This window comes from Garra rufa, chromosome 21 (genome assembly GCF_049309525.1).
Source record: "Garra rufa chromosome 21, GarRuf1.0, whole genome shotgun sequence".
Taxonomy (NCBI): domain Eukaryota; kingdom Metazoa; phylum Chordata; class Actinopteri; order Cypriniformes; family Cyprinidae; genus Garra; species Garra rufa.
In genome coordinates this window covers 15,246,828-15,266,191 of record NC_133381.1, presented here as the reverse complement: position 1 = coordinate 15,266,191, position 19,364 = coordinate 15,246,828, and the positions used below count along the sequence as shown (strand labels likewise).

The window sequence follows — 19,364 nt, the reverse complement described above, 5'->3', positions numbered from 1 at the left end:
TAAAATGATCTTCTAAATGTGTGTCATTACATGAAGTTGATTAAAGACAATTTTGATATCAAAGATCAGCATTGTCATCAAGGGCAACACTGTTTTCGCTAGGGGAAAAATCAACAAAATGATATTATTGCCTTATTCAGCATCAACAGTTTCATGTTTCATGTGAATTATGATAAATTTCACACTGGTAAAATTCCATTCTAATTTATCTGGAGTTGTGATGTGGTTTTGGTGACATGTTTGAGGTGCCATCCCTTGGCATCTGACAAGTGATAGGTAAGTGCTCAGAAAAGTAAGAAATATTGCTACAGAAATTTTGTAAGACTGATATGTATGAAAAAAAAAATCCATCAAATAAATCAAAATCTTGTATTTGGCACAATTGGAAAGGTTAATTATCATGACTTTCATTATTTCTGCACTTATCTGAACATAAACAGAAATATATTTGGATGTTTTAAAAACCATAAATAGGAGTGATGCTTCAATATCGAATGAATGTTATTATTTATGCAACTAGGGAAATTACTCACTCAATAAAATCGCTTTGTGTATTTCATAATATAATACATTTGAATCTGTATATTTGTTAGTGTTCATGGCGGATATGTCAGAGGAGACCTGGCCATGAGTGTGTGACTATGTGGCAAGTCTCTGCTTGTCTTTAACCTGACTTTGAGCTTTAGTTGGTATTCTGAGTCTCTGTTGTTAAAATTAATAACGGGATTTGTTCAACCACCCCAGACAGGGATGGTTGTCTTCTGTCCCTCTCTATCTCCTACCCTTCTTACTCTGACCTATTTTGCATAGTTTAAACATCAGAAATTATTCAAGAAATAACAAAAACAGCTCTACCTCTCTGATAAGTGAAAAATTAGACAGGTTATTTCAAATATTATTACATACATAAAATAATTTATGATATAATTGTTTTTAAATTACTTTATAGGACATATGTAGGCTAATAATAGCCTATTAGTAAATGTTGAATAGAGACTTTTTTTCCTGTGTATGTGTACTTTTTTTTTTTTTTACCAATATACAAGTTGGGTGGTGACTATTCATGGGACAATAACAAATCGGCAAGCTTTGATGACTGCAGTCAGATATTAAATCATGAGCGTGTTAATTCTGGTATTACAATTCTAATAATAGAAATTATTAAATAGGCCAAAGATTTAGGCTATTGTACACATAATCCTGATAATTATCATAGAAAGTGTGAACTTTTAGACTGTGTAACCTGTATTTTCCTCAGCCTGAGTATAACTCAGGATACGAATTATCTTAAAAAAATAGATTTAAGTCACACTGAGGTAAATATATGCTCTCGAACAGAAATGCTTAAGCAAATATAACATCTGCTCGACCGTTGTCCACACACAAAGTATTAAACACATATTATAGATTTAAACAACACAGATATACAACTAAAATATTAGTTCTTGTTTAAAATAAGTTCAATGTTCTCGGGGTGACAAAATGAAAAAGTCGCAAGACAAAAAAAAAAAAAAAACGACGATTGCGTTCAGAAACTTACTGATTTACCTATTATTGTAAATTCAACGTGTTCTAACGAATGCCATTCTTTACATTTATTTAGGCTAAAAGGTTATTTAACACCAAACATGTTTCATGCATGTTGTAGTGGCATGCAACTTCTCTGTAAACAGATATAATCATATTACAGAAAACATTTTTGATGTAAACATAAACTAGAACGCTTGTCTAAAATGCCATGCATAAAAAGTTGACAAGTGGATCGAATGGAATTCCAATGAGGAAATGGGTAACCAATAAGTAAAACCCCTACAATCCCTCTCTCTCTCTTTCTTTCTGATTCCCTCTCAAACGTTTCCCATCCCCTGTGATCTATCCACGACCTTTTCAACTATTAGAGAAAAACTGCTCACACGTCACTGGGGAAGGTGGATCATAACAAGCGCCAATACCTATAAAACTGGAGCGCGCGAGATGCACAGAAGACACATAGCTCACCTAAGAGATTCTGGAAGTTTCACTGGATATCTTTGCAATGATTTTACACTCGTCCTGGGGTGAGTACACGCTCATTGTGTATCTCTATATCACTTATAAACCATCATTAGCTCTGCGATTAAGATTTAGATGACCTATTTCATGTTTTTGACACAGATCTGAGAGATTCTAGTAACACCCTTAAAAATAAAGGGTCTTCATTCAATGATTGAGTCATGTTTAATGTAGGCTTTAGGATTATTTAGATTTAAATCTCTTAATGTTTCACTGGCCTTTGTTCTTTAGATCAGAATAAAAGATTTGTATGTAAATTAAAAGTTGCGAACTGAAGAATGAATGTAGTTTGATGTTTAATTTAAATACATCATGTAGGCTACTCTATATTACGATATTTTTAAGAATGTATGAGTTTTACTTACTCAAAAGTGTTTTTAAGCGTAGAGATTTTCTGTATTAACCACAATGTGTGCTCGTTTCCAAAGTTCATAATCTCAAGTTCAGTAGTTGAGAGCAGGGTTGTTCCAGGGGTTGCACCCCAAGAAAAGGTGGATAAACTCGGATGAAAGACATGCCAGCGCATGCAACTTGTAAAACTGTTTGGAATAGTTGTCAGTTTCTCTAGGAAGCTGGAGAGACTGACAGCAGGGTAGATCTCCTCTCTTCATAAAGCCCCGTTCTTATTCCATTCCTAGATATCCAATGAGCGCGTAAAGGGATCCTCTTGCGTGTTACACAACTTTTGGAGGCGCTCCATCAAGAAGAAATCATCACAGGAACAACACGCACAGGCGCACGTGGATTCTTTGCTTTTTTATTTTTTGGCTTTGGCTTCGTCGTTGGAGATGTTCGGGCACGATATCTGCGGCTGCCTCGTGTCCGCGTTGCTGGCGGCTGCCGGTGCCGTCTTACCGGCTCTACTATTGCTTGTGGTTTCGCGGCTGCTTTGGGAGTTCAGGTGGAGCATCACCCGGGATCGGACGTGTAAACTCCCACTCCCGCAGGGCTCCATGGGCTGGCCGCTTGTCGGAGAAACCTTTCACTGGCTTTTCCAGGTAGGACTTGTGCATATAAATTAAATCGTGCTCTATCTCTACCAATTCCTTTTGCTCTAATTTATTTAGCGATCATGGGTTTAATTCTTTGTTCCTGATTAGAAAAGTAATACTTTGAGGTCTAATTGGCTGTATGTAACCCTGGACCACAAAACCAAACATAAAGGTCAATTTTTTGAAATTGAGATTTCTACATCCTCTGAAATCTTAATAAATACGCTTTCCACAGATGTATAGCTTGTATAGGACAATATTTGGCTGAGATACAACTATTTGAAAATGTGAAATCTGAGGGTGCAAAAAATCTAAATATTAAGAAAATCGCCTTTAAAGTTGTCCAAATTAATTTCTAGCAATGCGTATTACTAATCAAAAATTAAATGTAAAATTACAAAATATCTTCATTGAACATAATCTTTACTTAATATCCGATTTTGGACATGAAAGAAAAATCGATACTTTTGACCAATACAATGTATTGTTGGCTATATAACCCGTGCTACTTAAGATTGGTTTTGTGGTCCGGAGTCACATGAATGAATTAAAAAAACATGAATTAATTAGTTATAAATTATGATTTTTTTTTACATTTTCCAAGGTAATATGTTGGTAATATGTAGTGAAATACTTACAAAATCAGTTCTCGGATATGCTTTTGACTGGGTCAAAGTTGCAAAATCAGTCATTTTATTTATTCATTCGTTTTTGGCGCCCCCAGCGCATTTAACTAACTGTCAACATGTGTTTTAAATAAAATAGGCCTACTAACATTTTCTGTAATAGAGTGTAGATTTATAACGTTATAAATAAAGACAGTAGGCTACTTACGTTGTATCGATGCATCATAATATAAACAGCGATCAAGCGCGTGTTGCTATGGTTACCTCAGCAAGTTAAACCGATTTTTTTTATCAGTATAAACATTTAGCGAACTCTGATTCACTTGTAAACTTTTTTTGGTTACTCTAAGTTCTTTTATATTGTGTAACATTCGCTATAAAAACGCTCACGTAATGAAATTACGTTAGTAGGTAAAAGTAAACTTCATTTAAATTATGAATAGTCGACTTCCAAAGAAAACCTCTGCTGTTTCTCTGCTGGCCTAATGTGCAAATCCACAAGGGGAATTATTCCCTGCATGTGTGAACTTGATGAGGGTGTAATTCTTCACTGTGGTAAAAACAGACATTATCACCATGATTTCATGCACAGTGGCAGAACTGATCCCTCTCAATTCCAGAGCAAGTTCTGTATCCATTTTTGTTTTGTAGTTATGGACAATGAATTTGACAGAGTTGACCATACGTATAATCACAAATGCTGGAAAAGTCTTAGAAATAAATTGGTCAGGAGTATTGGGGACCTGCAGCTAAAAGACATGAAATGAAACTCTTGTGTTATAACAGGGATCCAGCTTTCACATCTCCAGACGAGAGAAACACGGAAATGTCTTTAAAACTCACCTTTTGGGCAAACCCCTCATCCGAGTGACCGGTGCAGAAAACATCCGTAAGATTCTGCTGGGCGAACACACGCTGGTGTGCACACAGTGGCCCCAAAGCACACGCATCATCCTGGGGCCCAACACTCTGGTAAACTCAGTTGGTGATCTGCACAAGAGGAAAAGAAAAGTAAGTGTATCTGAAATGCATGCACCCATGTCTTAATCAAAAACACATCTAATAAAGCATTAACCCATTCATTGATTTATTTCTCCTGTAAAGATTAACTCTGTTTTCTTCCTAGGTCCTTGCAAAAGTGTTTAGCCGTGGGGCGCTGGAGGCCTATCTGACCCGTCTTCAAGATGTCGTCAAATCTGAAATAGCAAAGTGGTGTGCCGAGACCGGCTCTTTGGATGTTTATGCCGCAGCAAAGTCACTCACCTTCCGCATCGCTGTGCGAGTCCTGCTTGGTCTGCGTCTGGAGGAGCAGCAAATCACTTCTCTCTCCAAAACCTTTGAACAGCTCATGAACAACCTCTTTTCTCTTCCCATTGACACCCCCATAAGCGGCCTGCGCAAGGTGAGAATGAGTTCAGTTCTGATTTCTTCCACAGGCCAAAACTCACATCATCTCATAGATTGCTCAAACTAAGTAAAGTACATTTCCAAGTCACTAGAGAAATCTAAGTCTAAATCTCAGCTACTTTCGAGAACTTTTATTCTTAAACATGGTCTGTTTGTTTTGTTGTAGGGAATCAGGGCCCGTGAGATTCTGCACTCTGCCATGGAGAAGATCATAGAGGAGAAACTGAAAAAGCAGCAAACCAGTGATTATTGTGACGCTTTTGACTACATGCTGAGCAGTGCAAAAGAAGATGACTATGAGCTTACAATGCAAGAACTCAAGGTAAACCTTAAAAAGGCCAAATCCAAAAATATTGTGTGCCATCTTTGTACAGTTACCTAGATTTAATTATATTATTTTGTAGAATTTTATTTTGCTTCTACCACTGAAGATGATCCCATGACAATGTTTTGATCCAATTAAATTTATGCATTAATTAGTTTATTTATACACACACCAACACACACACAAACACACAAAAGTTTGGAATAAATATGATTTTTAAATGTTTTTGAAAGAATGCTCTTCCGTGGTTGCAATTTGATTTGTTTTACTACAAATGCAGTAAAACAGTAATACTGTAAATATAATAAAAATAATATTTTTTTTAAATAAATTCATACCTTTATTCAACAAAATGATAAAAACGACAGTAATTTGTTACAAAATATCTATAATACAAATTAATGTTGTTGTTTTTACTTTCTATACATTCAGTAATCTGCAAAATGTATCAAGTTTTTCACAAAAATATTAAGCAGCAAAAAACTTTTTTCAGCTTTGATATTAATAATAACCATTTTTATATATAAATGTATTTTACTGTTTTACTATTTTTACTGTAGCCTTGGTGAACATAAGAGACATTTTTCAAAAATATTATTATTTGTTTTAATGTAATTAAAGTAAGATTTTTAATGTTTCTTCTGTTCACTAAGCATTTATTTGATTGAAAGTACAGCAAAAACAGTCAAACATTTTTACTATTTAAAAAAACTGATTCCAATTTGAATATATTTTAAAATGTATTTTATTCCTGTGATTTCAAAGCTGAATTTTTAGCATCCATTACTCACATGATCCTTCAGAAATTATTTCAATATTCTGTTTTGCTGCTCAAAAACATTTATTATTATTACTATGTAGAGCTTAGTCTTTTGTCACATTATAAATGTCTTTATCGTCGATTTTTGATCAATTTAAAGCATCCTTGCTAAATAAAACTATTAATTTCTATAATTTCTTTGCCTAAAAAAAAATAAAAAATTATACTGACTCCAAGCTTTTGAATAGTACAATTTATGTAATGATGTAATGTAACAAAAGCCATTTATTTTAGATAAATGCTGATCTTTTGATCTTACTATTCAACAAAAAATCCTGCACAAAATGTACTCAACTGTTCTAAATATTGATAATAATATTAGAAAGATTTCTGAAGGCTCATGTGACACTGAAGACTGGAGTAATGATGCTAAAAATGTAGCTTTGATCACAGGAATAAATTTTATTTTAAAATACATTCAAACAGAAAGCAGTTATTTTAAATAGGAAAAATATTTTACAATATTAGTGCTTTTGCTGTATTTTGGATTAAATAAATGCAGGCTTGGTGAGCTGAAGAGACTTCTTTAAAAAACATTACCAGTCCAAAGTGTTTGGACAGTAAGATTTTTAGTGTATGTGTATACTTACAGCACAATTGAGAATAAAATGTTTTTATTTTGCTTGTACTTAACTTTTGAATTCATGTTTGCAAAATGAATAAATGTAAATGTATTTCAGGAAACCGCAGTAGAGTTAATCTTCGCTGCTCACTCCACTACTGCCAGCGCATCAACATCCCTCATCCTGCAGCTGCTGCGTCATCCAGACGTGAGTGAGCGCGCCAGAGCAGAGCTGGAAAGCGAGGGGTTGATCGGCGAATCACACGGACACTGTCGCTCCCGTTGCCATGGGAACATCATCAGTGGGGAAAGCGATGCTGCTGAGAAGAGTAGCAGCGAGTGGAGATCAGCGATGAATAAAACAACGTGTTTTGAAGCAGGAGACAAGGAAGAGGGGCGTCGCTCTCGGACCCACGTCCCTTACCTGAGTTTGGAGAAACTGAGTCAACTTTCTTACCTGGACTGTGTGGTTAAAGAGGTGCTTCGGTACCTCCCACCGGTGTCTGGAGGATATAGGACAGTTCTGCAAACATTTGAATTAAATGTAAGTGGTTTTGTTTCGTTTTTTGTATTTGGACAAAATAAGTACTGCAAATAGCATTTTATGGATTCATACATTGTCTGTAGAAGCTAGTTACTGCTAAGAGCTAGATTTTGTTAGTGTAACTTTATAATTTTATTATTCTAAATGTATTTTCTAAATTTTATTTTATAAAGAGAAATTCCGACATCATAACTTTTATGAAATTATACATTATAAAACCTTGATATAGTAAATAGTAAAAAAAGTCATTCTTAGATGTTGCTGGTAAAAAAAAAAAATGACTGAAAAATGTAAATAAAATAAAAATGATATTAGAAAAAAAATATTTATTACATTCTGAAATTTTAAAAATGAATGAAAATGATATTAGGAAGAGTGATTTATTACATTGTGAAGTTTTTAAACTAAATAAAAAAATTGTTAAATGTTTTGTACTCAGAAAATTAAAAGAAAATGATATTAGGAACAATAATTGATTACATTATGAAATTTGAAAATTGAATGAAAAATAATTGTAAAATATTCTGTACTCAACAAAAATATGATAATTGGGACAATGATTTATTAAATTATGATTTAATAAAATAAATAAATTAAAATTATTGTAAAATATTTCGTACTTGGAAAAAAAATAATATTAGAAACAATGATTTTTTACATTATGAAATTTTTAAAATAATTAGAAATAATTGTAAAACATTTTGTACTCAGAAAAAAAAAATATTAGGAACAATAATTTTATTACATTATGAAATTTTAAAAATGAATTGTAAAATATTTTGTTCTCAGAAAATAAAAAAAAATAAAAGATTATATTAGGAACAATGATTTATTACATTATGAAAAGTTTTAAATAAATTAAAAATAATTGTAAAATATTTTGTACTCAGACAATTTTAATGTAAAAAAGATATTAGGAACAATGGTGTAGTACATTATGGAATTTTTAAAACAAATTAAAAATAACTAAAATATTTTGAACAATAGTTTACTACATTATAAAATATTTTAAATTAATTTAAAATAATTGTAAAATATGTTGTACTCAGAAAATTAAACAAATTAATTTTTATTTTTAAATTATGATTTTTTTTTAATGAATTAAAAATTATTGTAAAATATTCTATACTCAGAAAACAAAAATGATATTAAAAACAATGATTTATTAAATTATGAAATTTAAAAAATAAATGAAAAATAATTGTAAATTAAAATGGTGTGTGTCAATTACTAAAAAGAGTGCTGAAAAAATGAAATTACTTCAGCAATATTTTATTTTAGGAACATTATTACAATTATTTTTAATTATAAAGTCATGATTCAAAAAACAAAAAAGTGCTTTATCTAATGTAATAATTCCTATATTATTCATCCTCAGGGTTATCAGATCCCTAAAGGCTGGAGCGTCATGTACAGCATCCGTGACACGCACGAGACAGCAGAAGCATATCAAAACCCTGAGCTCTTCGACCCGGAAAGGTTCTGCGCGGATCGAAATGAGAGCAAAACTGACCGCTTCAGTTACGTGCCTTTCGGAGGCGGTGTGAGGAGATGCATCGGCCGAGAGCTTGCTTTGATTGTGCTAAAAACTCTTGCAGTGGAGTTGCTCGCCACAGTGGATTGCACTCTGGCAACAGAAACATATCCAAGGATGCAGACAGTGCCAATTGTGCATCCAGTCAATGGACTGCATGTATTCTTTAACTACAGAACCCATGGGATCGAACGAAACCGGAGGGAATCCACACATATATAGACAAAAAAAAAAAAAGCTTAATTTAGACACTGTATCACATAGAACTGCTTTCCTTTCTGATGTTTATGTAAAGCAAAACATCTGGAAATGGATGAAATGATGAACCTAACACACAATAGAAAATGCAAAGTCTTGAACTTGTTTTTTGTAAAAAAAAAAAAAAAAAAAAAAAAATTCAATAGAATGCATAAAAGAGTTACTCAAACCTGTGTAAAAAGTAAAGTCTGTTTTGTGATGTGCATGTAGACATCTTAAAAAATCTTTAAAAAAAAGAATAGAAATGCATTTAAATCCATTTATTCTTTCATCTCATCTGTATGTGATAAAACCCGTTTTTGTTTTATGAAATGAAGTAGCAACAAATAAGCTCTATTTATATTTTTTCTCAAGTGAATAGGAATAGCTGACTAAATAAAACTAATATTACGCCACTTTCTAATTTCTAGGCCACTGAACTATTAAAATGACTAGATATCTATTCGTGCTGTTCTTGCGGCTCTGTACTCTAGTACTTACAGAAGTTACGTATTGCTTTAAACCGTGTAAATAGGCGACTAATGCATAGTTATTTGTGTTTATCATGAATGTAAGCTGTGAAAAATGATCCTTGCGCTGTGAACTGGGGGATCGGTTTAAATACAGGGAAGGAGAAAACAAGCAGCACTTTTTCTCCGAATTAGGAGTCTATGTGTATACATGTCATGTGAATACTTGTGTGTAGTTCCTGTGCTTGTGTTTGTCTTGTTGAGTAGTGCTCATGTTAATTTTATATCTTTTTTGAAATGTGCATTTGGAGCTCTTCTATAGTTACCTCTGTTCAATAAAGAGATTTGATGTTTATTTGTACTTTGTTGAGCGTGAACATTGTGTTTGGGGTCAGAAAGTTTTTCATGTATCAATGTTTTCACAAAAATAGGCAGCACAGCTGTTTTCAACACTAATAATAAAAGAAATATTTCTTAAGCATCAAATCAGCATGTTAGAATGATTTCTGAAGGATCATGTGATACTAAACTCTGGAGTAGGATGCTAAAAATTCAGCTTTGCCATCACACATAACTTACCTTTTAAAATACATTCAAATAAACGTTTAAATTAGTAATATTAGTACATTTAACACAGTACTGTTTTACTGTGTTTTGATTAAATAAATGCTGCCTTATTGAGAATACAAAGCTATATTTCATACAGTTGGATTTTAACAAAAATATTTGGCTATGTTACTGCAATTTCCACTGAGTAAAGTTCTCATTTTGTCTCAATATTCTGTTTAACACTAAACTACTCCAGAACATGAAGGACAAGACTGTAGTGTTTAGATAAAGCAGACATTGTATCAATACAAATTGTTTGAAAGATTTTCAGGTCGCTGAGCAAAAGTAGAAACCGTTTTCACACATATATAAATATAAAACTGACATGGACTGACACACACATAATGGAATGGACGATAATATTCTGTTTAAAGCTGCAATGAGTGCAGTCTGTAACTTTTTTTTGGCAATCATCTGAAATCAAATTTTAAGCAAGTACATACCCAGCCAGCGTTCAAACCTCCTTACCTTAGCTCGAGTCACAACGGTAAACTTGTTAAAAATGTTTTCAAATTAAGTGGTACTGGAATAGCCTGGCAAGCCAGACCCACATAAATGTAGGGTCTGGGCACTCTCCATAGACAGGGCTCAACCGGAGGGGTGGGATAAACGGTTGTCTTTCAAACTCCTCTCCACGCAATAGGATAGCGCTACAACCAATCAGAGACTTTAGTCGGTCAGGTGACGTAGTCAGAGCGACGAAGATTTTTAACAAAAATCAGTGCACTGTGCAGTCTGTCAGCTAAATAATAGACATAGATGGGCACTAAACCTTTAAAAGTAAACAAAAACATGCACAGACAAATTACACCCTGCGGCTCGTGACGATACATTGATGTCCTAAGACACGAAACGATCGGTTTTTGCAAGAAAATGAACAGTATTTATATAATTTTCTTTTTACCTTTGATACACATCCACGTCCATCTGTCATGAGCACGAGTTCAGCATATCTATGATTCGACTCGTCACATGTGAACGCGCTTTGATGTAGTATACGCAAACACCGAAAGGGGAAATATGTAAAAAAAAAAAGTCCAGGATGAGTTTGCGCAAGCAAACGTAATCTTTTTCAGCTTTAAATGGGTTTGAACAACCAGGACAAGCGCAAGTAATTACCATTTTGAATAGCAGCTATATCCACAATCTCTTGTGCTGTGTAAACAATGAGTGTCGTATACACGCCACAGATCGCTTCCGGTGTTTGCGTATTCTACACCACAGCGCGTTCAGATGTAACGAGCTCCTGCTCAGGACACACGGACGTGGCTGTGTATCAAAAGTAAAAAAAATATATAAATACTGTTCAGTTTTCCACGCTTAATTCACGGAACCAGGAATTCATGTCTGACTGAACTTATGGTCGCAGTTCAGTCGTCATCATGTTAAGCCCGCCCACCGACTCGTGATTGGCCCGGTACATCTTGGATTTTTCGGAAATTTAAGTGAATTGAGAGTAACTAGACTGACCTTAGAAGCAAATGTAATTTGCTGCCGCTAGGGGCGCGTCTAGATTCTAGGCTAGTACTGGAAAGTTTTCGTGAGAAATACAATCACGCCGCCGTTCGTCTTTGCGTCATCACGTCACGTCTGTAAACAGAAAGGAGGATGCTGCTGGTGAAGTATCATTTAAAGGCTTTTCTCACAGCAGTTGAAATAATTAAAGAGCAGGTCATATGGTATTTCAAGTGTCCTAATATTGTGTTGGAGTTTGCTACAACAGGTTTAAATGCATCTAAGGTAAGAAAACATTGTAATTTTCTCAGAATAAGTAAGAAATAATTTACCTCGGGTGTTCATTTTTTTCTAAGAATTCAACGGAACCGAAGTCGATTATTCTGCTTATACCCCCGCTGAAAAATAAATAAATAAATAAATAAATAAAAACAGCTAAAATCAGACTAGGCTGATTAGCTGGTTTTAGCCACTTTCCCAGCCTAGCCAGGCTGGTCAGTCTGGACTTAGCTAGTCAGGCTGGGAGACCAGCTAAAACCAGCTACTTCCAGCTTAAACCAGCCAACCTAGGCTGGTTTTAGCTGTTTTTTTCAGCAGGGGCTATGGTTACCACACCTCAGGACATCGATCGGATGATATATTTCAAGACATTTGTCCGGTTTTTGTCCTTAAAACTCTCTGGAAAATGGGAACATGACGTCAGCAACACACAGCATTTTGGCATTTAGGGACACGGACACTACAGTAGAGACTGGGTAATAGTGGAGGTAGATGTTAAAATTTATATTAAAGGGATAGTTCACCCAAAAATGAAAATTTGATGTTTATTTGCTTACCCCCAGGGCATCCAAGATGTAGGTGAGTTTGTTTCTTCAGCAGAACACAAACGAAGATTTTTAACTGAAAGCGGTGCAGTCTGTCAGTCATATAATGGCAGTGAATGGGCACCAAACCTTTAAAAGTAAAACAAAACATGCACAGACAAATCCAAATTACACCCTGTGGCTTGTGACGATACATTGATGTCCTAAGACACGATCGTTTTTTGTGAGAAACTGAACCGGATTTATATCATTTTTTACCTTTGATACACAGCCACATCTATCTGTCCTGAGCACGAGCTTATCATCCGGATCGGGACATGTGAACGCGCTCTGGCGTAGTATACGCAAACGCGATCAGTTGCGTGTATACGACACTCATTGTTTACACAGTGCACAGAGATTGTGGGTATAGCGGCTATTCAAAATGGTAATTACTTGTGCTTATCCTGATTGTTCAAACCGATTTAAAGCTAAAAGATTACGTTTGCTTGCGCAAACTCATCCGGGACTTTTCACCATTTTCCCCTTACGGCGTAACGAGCTGGATGATGAGCTTGTGCTCAGGACAGAAGGACGTGGCTGTGCATCAAAGGTAAAAAATGATGTAACTACCGTTCAGTTTTTCGCAAAAAACGATCGTTTCGTGTCTTAGGACATCACTGTATCGTCATAAGCCACAGGGTGTAATTCGGATTTGTCTGTGCATGTTTTGTTTTACTTTTAAAGGTTTGGTGCCCATCCACTGCCATTATATGTCTGACAGACTGCACCGCTTTGAGTTAAAAATCTTCGTTTGTGTTCAGCTGAAGAAACAAAGTCACCAACATCTTGGATGCCCTGGGGGTAAGCAAATAAACATCAAATTTTCATTTTTGGGTGAACTATCCCTTTAAACAGTTAATAATACATTAGAATGGAGAATGCCTGCTGTGTTATGAACTGCCATATCTGCCCGAAGTGGAAACCGGATCTAAAATGAAGCGTGATACAGCTTGTTACCATCACTCTCTGTGTTCATGAAGCAACCGCTGATTCATAGTTCTGATTCATTAGAAAGTGCTAGTTTAAGGGCAGTCTAGTTACTCTCAGTTCACTTGAGATTTCGAAAAATCCAAGATGGACCGGGCCAATCACGAGTCGGTGGGTGGGATTAACATGATGACGACTGACCTGCGACCATAAGTTCCGTCAGACGTTCTCTGGTTCCGTGAATTACGCGTGAGAGATAGAGCGATGGCTGCTGCTAGCGAACAACTTTCTTTCGAATTGGCTTTGGCCACCACTCTGAAAGACTTGAAGTTAAGCTTTTCTCTGAGAAAAGAACAAGAAACAGCACTGAGGTCGTTCTTACAAAAGAAGGATGTATTTGGAGTTTTGTCAACCAGATACGGCAAAAGTTTGATCTACCAGCTGGCTCCGCTGGTGGGAAAATGCATGTCACCTTCTTCGTTGCTCTGATTAGTTGTAGCGCTATCCTATTGCGTGGAGAGGGAGTTTGAAAGACAACCGTTTATCCCACCCCTCCAGTTGAGCCCTGTCTATGGAGAGTGCCCAGACCCAACATTTTTGTGGGTCTGGCTTGTCAGGCTAACCTGCAACGTCCTCACACATAGACGAAACTTACTAGAGAAGTGTGTTATAATATAGCTCTGTAAATAATTAAAAGTTAAATTTACGTCTCGCACACTTTAATGCACTTTGAATGGAACATATATGCACCTTTCGAACTCACCTGAAATCACCTGGAATAACCTGTGATATCCACTTCACAGGGCACTTACTTATGGTCAAATAGCACAAACGTATGAAGTAGTAAGAGATACACAAAATGTGCAGAGTGGTGGGTTGCTTACATGGTCAACTGGCTGAGATCAAGCTATAGTGTGTTTTGATCTAGTAGATATATATATATATTGTGCCATTAATTATTAAAAACTGCAAAAAAGAGAAATCAGTTTGGTCCTGTGTGCGGTATGACAGAAGGTGGCCTTATGATTTCTATGAGTGTGTATCATGTGTATGTGCCATGTTCCGGCCACACGACTGAGCATTTGAATGAACGCAAGGGATTCAAATATTAGCCCATTTATTCGAAGCAAATGCAAGCAGCTCTTAAAAATATTTACGCAAATGTAGCTATTTTATTTTTCTGGTGATCTGTATTTGTTGTCATTGTACGCTACTTAGCGTGTCCCCAAAGGTGGTCGCGACTACCTAAAATGCAGTGCGCAGTGACGTAGCTTCCCATTCTCTATTGTAAAATTTCTTACGCAGCTCATCCAACACCTCTGTTGCTAATTCCAAAAGTCATTTTAGACCTAGTAATGATGCTTGAGCCGTTGAAAGCAGACTAATGCTGTTAATAATTAAGTTTAGACAGACAGACATAGGGACAGAAAGGGCGAGAGATTAAGCTTTCCTGCTGAAAAAAGGGCTTAAACCAGCCTAGGCTGGTTGGCTGGTTTTAGCTGGTCAACCAGCCTGGTTTTAGCTGGTCATAGCTGGTCAGCAGACTGATTTTAGAGGGGTTTTGGCCACTTTCCCAGCCTGGCCAGGCTGGTCAGCCTGGGAGAGCAGCTAAAACCAGCTACTTCCAGCTTAAACCAGCCTAGGCTGGTTTTAGCTGTGTTTTTTTTCAGCAGTGTTGTGAATTACCTCTGTAATTCTGTGCTTCTCTCAAAAATGATCAGCAGCAGCGCCTCTACTAATAGTGAAACTTTAAATTCATTTTCTTCAGGACCACGCTGTTGTTACCCCTTTTTAAGTTGTTACCTAAAAAATGGCATCAATATTACCTTATGAATTCAAGCCCGAGTTTAAGGATTATACAGATGCAGTCGCTTAACCGGAAACTCCATCACAAGCACGACTTGATCAGGACGTTTTTCAGTAGTAAGTTTTGGGAGAGAGAATATTTTTATTTATCATGCACTTTTTTGATTAACTACTTTGCAGACTGTTTACACAGAAGGATAGCTATTGATGTTCATGGCTTTGCACACCAACATCGGCATCCAAACACAGTGAATCCAATGTGTTTGTGTTTAGCTGATATTTCAAAAAAGGCGGTTCAAAGATTTTTGTTGGTAATGGTATCCCTGCCCCAAGGCCCTAATGCAAGCGGTTCTTACTTCTAGACCAGCAATGTTTTGGTGCTACATATGAATCACTTTTCCTGGTTCAGAGCTGGTGCTTTGGGTGTCAGAAGACAAAGAACCGATTTGAACAGCACTCAAACTGCTGTGGTGGAAAAGGTGTATTAGTATCACTTGGTTCTTGCTTTGGCATCCCATGCTGAACTCCATCATATCACTGGTCTAATGTAAACCCTACACACTACCGCATTCTTCAAAACAGATGCAGTAGTGAAGTCCTGTCTCTTCACCTGCCCAAAACGCACCCAGGCAGGGAAGATAGCACCATACTTTTTCTTGTATGGAAACCTGTGGACCCGATGTCCTGACAGGCTGGAGTTTGTGCAACCTCCACAAACACAATAATTTACCATGACGATGATAAATTGAAATACAAAAACTATAGAAGACACACTGACTCATGACCGCTCCTACTAAATACCAACTTACTCTGTATTGAGCCGATGCAGAGGCCGTTAAACAACTCCCTCTCGTGACGTAAAATGACCCAATGTAAAAAAAAAAATGTTTTTTGAAACTCAAAGAAACTGTCAGTTTGTTTCATACCAAAAGTAACCACCTCTGTCTTGTCTGTCGGCACGTTGTCAGTGTCCTCTTTGCTCCATAATGTATTTTTCACTGCGTGAGAACATGATGTGTGGTATGAGAGCGCTATAGCTTGTTGGACACTAAGGGGGGCAGGTCATTGTGAAGGGTCAACTAATAAAACTTTATAGTTACAGGTATCATTATAGTCTTTTTTAATATTGTCAAATTTCAAATGACAAAAATGTAAAAAAAAAAAAAAAAATTCCAATGAGGGCCAAAATAGAATGAGAAATCAAGATGAAAAAAGTTATTATGATCATATAAACAGAGATTTGTGCAAGTTTTGTTACTCCGTTGTGATCTTGACCCTTTGACCTTGATCTAAAAAAATTAAGTCAATTTTTTTTTTTACCCAAGCAAAAGTGTGAAGGTTTGGTTCCGTCAGCCCCTGTTGATAAATGCTGTAACTACACTATTCTGTCTGCTTTTTAGTTGAGAAGCAATATTTGTTTTATCATTATTATTTATTAATTAAATTAAAAATATACAGTTGAGGTCCAAAGTTTACCTATACCTTGCAGAATCTGCAAAACGTTTATTATTTTACCAAAATAGTAAGGATCGTACAAAATACATGTTATTTTTTATTTAGTACTGACCTGAATAAGATATTTCACATAAAAGATGTTTACATATAGTCCACAAGACAAAATAATAGTTGAATTAATATCATATTACCCTGTTCAAAAGTTACTATACACTTGATTCTTAATACAGTGTTGTTACCTGGATGAGTCACTCATAAAGTCATTGTTGGAAAGGGTTCAAATACACAAAAAAGCTCAAACTCATTAACAAGTATCACTAAACATTAAAAAAACACAGCTGTGGATCATTCAGGTAACAACACAGTATTAAAAACTTAGCTTATGTGAACTTTTGAATAGGGTCATTTTTATAAATTCAACTATTATCTTCTCTTGTGGACTATATGTAAATGTCTTTTATGTGAAATATCTTATTCAGTTCAGTACTAAACAAAAATATCATGTATTTTGTATGATCACTCTTATTTTGATAAAACATTTACACATTTTGCAGATTCTGCAAGGTGTACGTAAACTTTTGACCTCAACTGTAAACCACAAGAATTTCATTATATTAAAGTAGATGTTTAACTGTAATTTTAAGAAAAAAACAAACTGATTTTTTTTTCTGCTCTGCTGACGAAGTCAATATTAACAGTCGTCTTTCTATTCCTTTTAGCATGTTTGATCTAACAATCAAATTCCCATTGAAAGCCACGCGGTATCATCTTATTTCTCTCTTTATTGTTCCATCGTGCCCTTGAGGCAGGATCATGGTTCAGTTGAACTTCTGAACCGGATTACTTTTTGTGTATGTGTGTATACATAATGTCACACCTTCATTCATCTGACTGCCAGCGGGATAAACAACATGATTTGTAAGTGCCAATGATTTAAACACACTGCTAAGGTTACTATCAGCCATTCTAACTAACCTACTCCAAGTATGGGCTGGTGAAGAGCTTAGACGTCAAAATTTGAGCTAAATAAACCCATTCAAGCATGAACGTCAGCAGTTACAGGTATCAGTCATGGTGGAAGCTGTGTTATGTGTCATGACCTCTGTTGACAGCATCAGTGTGTGTTGGAATGCAGAAGCAGCAGCTGGTGTCTACACTGTAATTACCCCACAGCACAAATGCTTCCTGACCCAAACACACACCTTACTAACTTGTACTCACAGCACCTCTCTGTAGTCAGAGTTCACAGAACAAGGGCAAAGGTGAGTGCACACACATTCTCAGCTGCACATCCTTCATCCAGTATATGTATTTATTTAGAATTAATTTAACTAGACAGATAAATAGCCAGCCAGCCAGATATATATATATATATATATATATATATATATATATATATATATATATATATATTATACTTATCTATACTAGCAGTGATGCACGGGTCAATGTATAAACAACCCGAACCCGACCGACGTTTTCAACTACCCGCCCGCAACTCGGACCGCAAAAAAAAAAAAAAAAAATATATTGTACCCGACCCGCTTCCTGACCCGCATGTTTAATATTTGCGACTGACAGCAACGATTATATGCGGCTATGCGGTGGAGATGCGTTCACTGTCAAACATCATTTGGCATTAATTAAGTAATTTTGTAAAAAGAAATGTTCTTGATTACAAGATTGTTCTTGTTGTGATTTATTTTGTCTTTCCTATATACAGATTTAAATAGTTTCGTTTTCGAAGTACTCTAAATTATGTCAATGATTCTCCGATGTTAAATTTGATCAATAATTATTTTATTTCAATCTAATAAAAGTTAAGAAAAGATTAGCCTATAGCCCTAAACATATATATAGACTACAAGCTAATTCCTTTTTTCTTAACTTTTAACTTCTTCTAAAAAATATCAATAATATTAAAACAACTTAATAGGCAAGGTTACCGAATTTTCTTATACAAACATAACGAATGCACTTCAAAACGAAGTTTTCATATATAAATTCAGGAATCAGGAATATGACAAAATTACATTATTTTATATTTGTATAGCTATAATAGTTGTATCAAATCAATAAGGAAATTATAGTGCCTTGAATTTATTAAGTAATTTTTAATTTCGTTCGTTTCGCTCTCTGGAAATGTAAAGTTAAAATACAGTTTTTACTTGGAATTCGTTTTATATCGCTGGTTTTAAACAAGCATATACATGAGATAATTTATTTATTATTGCTTGAATAAACGTTTAAAAATAGTGCTAGAAATTTTATAATTAAGGAAATTAAACAGACTTAGGCATTTGAAAAGACATAGTGAAATGTGTCTAATAATTCAAAAAAAAAAGGGAAGCATTAGACATAATCAAAATATTCTAAACATTTATTAGGAATGCCATTTTCGGGACAAAATGCCCGATTTCCCAACACGTTGAACTGAGCAGTGCCATTGTACCATTTTAATAGGCTACTTTTAAACGCATATAGCTCAGTAATGTCAGCTTTATGTATTTTCTGAGAGGGGGTGGGATTTTTGTTGGGAAAGTTGTGGGAGAGACGCACACTTCGATTAGACTGGATAAAGCAGCATCTTAATTGTTAAGAAAATGGTATTTTAAACATTACTTAATAAATTCAAGGCACTATAATTTCCTTATTGATTTGATACAACTATTATAGC

The 19,364-nt window shown here is 35.3% G+C and overlaps 1 protein-coding gene across 1 annotated transcript; it reads left to right on the top strand.

Moving 5' to 3' along the window:
* The first annotated feature begins 1,987 nt into the window (after positions 1-1,987).
* On the top strand, positions 1,988-9,930 carry cyp26c1 (cytochrome P450, family 26, subfamily C, polypeptide 1). Its single transcript, XM_073827013.1, has 7 exons — positions 1,988-2,057; positions 2,691-3,050; positions 4,457-4,681; positions 4,797-5,072; positions 5,244-5,399; positions 6,903-7,328; positions 8,707-9,930. The coding sequence occupies exons 2-7, from the start codon at positions 2,841-2,843 to the stop codon at positions 9,082-9,084; spliced, it is 1,671 nt and encodes a 556-aa protein (XP_073683114.1). The 5' UTR covers positions 1,988-2,057; positions 2,691-2,840; the 3' UTR covers positions 9,085-9,930.
* Positions 9,931-19,364: the final 9,434 nt, after the last annotated feature.